This window comes from Eubalaena glacialis, chromosome 12 (assembly GCF_028564815.1).
Source record: "Eubalaena glacialis isolate mEubGla1 chromosome 12, mEubGla1.1.hap2.+ XY, whole genome shotgun sequence".
NCBI classification, from domain to species: domain Eukaryota; kingdom Metazoa; phylum Chordata; class Mammalia; order Artiodactyla; family Balaenidae; genus Eubalaena; species Eubalaena glacialis.
The window spans coordinates 48299277-48301172 of NC_083727.1; the positions used below are offsets into that span (position 1 = coordinate 48299277).

The following is a 1896-nucleotide window of genomic DNA, read 5'->3' on the forward strand; positions in this document are numbered from 1 at the left end:
ACAGTGTAGTCTCTGATCATCACAGCTGTTTGGCTGAGAGATATAATTATCCCCAAGTAAAGAAACACTGAAAAACTGAGGCTTTAAAGTGCTTAATAACACCCCCTACACCCCATAGTTATTTAGTTGCAAGGTCTACAAAATACACCCTCAAATCAATAAAAATTGCTCAGCTACAAAGTCTGCAAAATTGTCTCTTCTTGGGTCATTCTGACGTTTCTCACATCAAAGATCTCATTCACCTCACAGGAAGGGATGAGTTCCTGATGGACAGATGGTTAGGGGGGCACCATTATCACATTCTCCGGGGAACTCAGGACTAAAGAACGGACACAAAGGCTCCAAACAGGAGAAATTACTGTGTATGTAGATGAGGGCATTATTGCTAACATCAAAAAACTTGATTTCTTCCAACTCAATATCTAGAAAAATTCCTACTTGGCTAAGGCCAGGGCTTGCAGGAATTCTGGTTTCTGGGATGGAGCAGGTATAGATTATTCCCGCCTTCATGCTGATGATCCAGAAGCCATGTTCAGAGGAAAAACCGCTCTTCCTCTTCCTGTCAACTGATTTTTTGCAGACCCCCAGAGCCCACTCATTCCCCTCTCCCACTTCTACCACCCAGTAATGACAGCCAGAGGAGAAGCACGGAGTGCCCAGGATACAAGCCCAGTATGCAAATCTCCGGGGATCTTCCATCAGGTTCTGGCAGATCTTCCCACACTGGACACTCCTTAGGTCATCAGAGAGGACAAGAAAGGGGTTGGCGGTGGCTGCATCCAGAGTTATGTCCTCCCAGAACTTCAGGTACTCATCATTCACATGCAGACCCTGCTCCAGTTGGGAACTGTGCTGTGCGATGAGAAGAATCAGTTCTCCAACTTGCCATTCCTCCAAAGGAGGATTCTCATTGATGCCTCGACATATGGGACAGATCAATTTCAGATCCTTTTGTTCTTCCATCCAAGTTTGCATGCAATGAAAGCAGAAAGTGTGGGCGCAGGAGAGAGCAATGGGGTTGAGGAAAACCTCCTGACAGACTGGACAGGCTGCCTCCTCTTGCAGACGGTTGGCCATGGCCCCTGAAGTTCACTCTGTAGCAGAACTGAGCTGAAGTGGCCCTTTATTAGCTTCTGGGAGCGATCGGGAGCCTTTAGTACCCGATCTGCTCTTCAATAGTCAGGATGTACCTAAATCCAATACAAAAATTAAATAATGTAAATCTTTCTGTAGTTTAGACATGAAAGTGACACTAAGTCAACAGAGAATCATAGCAAAGGCACTGTCTGTGAGGAAAACTATCCAAAATTTAAGTGATCACAAGAAAGACAAATAGGACAGTTGGACATTGTCTTTTCATGGGGGACAGCTTACCTTGTCTGGAGACTTCCAGGTGAAGTCTTGTCTGCTCTGACCACAGCTTCTCCCCGTAGGAGCTGAGCCCCACTGGGTCTTTTTTTTTTTTCCCAACTGGGTCTTTAACAGGAACCAGGAGCACAGTCTTTACTCCCTAAACAGCATTACTTTGTAAGTCACTTGCAGTTGAAGAAAAAGAATTTCCACACCTAAATGCAATCATTAAAAAAAAGAAAAGGCCACCTACTGAATGGGAGAAGGCATTTTATATATCTGATAAGGGGTTAACATCCAAAAGAACTCATACAACTCAACATGAAAACAAACAAACAAACAAAAAACCCAGTTTAAAAAATGGGCAGAGGATCTGAATAGACATTTTTCCAAAGAAGACATAAAAATGACCAACAGGCACATGAAACTATGCTCAACATTGCTAATCATCAGGCAAATGCAAATCAAAACCACAATGTCACCTCACACCTGTTCAAATGGCAATCATCAAAAAATCTACAAACATGGTACAGCCACTATGGAGAA

The 1896-nt window shown here is 43.6% G+C and overlaps 1 protein-coding gene across 1 annotated transcript; it reads right to left on the minus strand.

Annotated features, from left to right (window-relative positions):
• Window positions 1-243: 243 nt before the first annotated feature.
• RFPL4B (ret finger protein like 4B) lies at window positions 244-1077 on the minus strand. The gene has a single exon (XM_061207208.1). It carries the CDS (start codon window positions 1075-1077, stop codon window positions 244-246), a length of 834 nt encoding a protein of 277 aa, XP_061063191.1.
• Window positions 1078-1896: the final 819 nt, after the last annotated feature.

Excerpts from the sequence above, each read along its gene's own strand:
- RFPL4B (XM_061207208.1), bottom strand. The coding sequence starts at position 1,077 with ATGGCCAACCGTCTGCAAGAGGAGGCAGCCTGTCCAGTCTGTCAGGAG.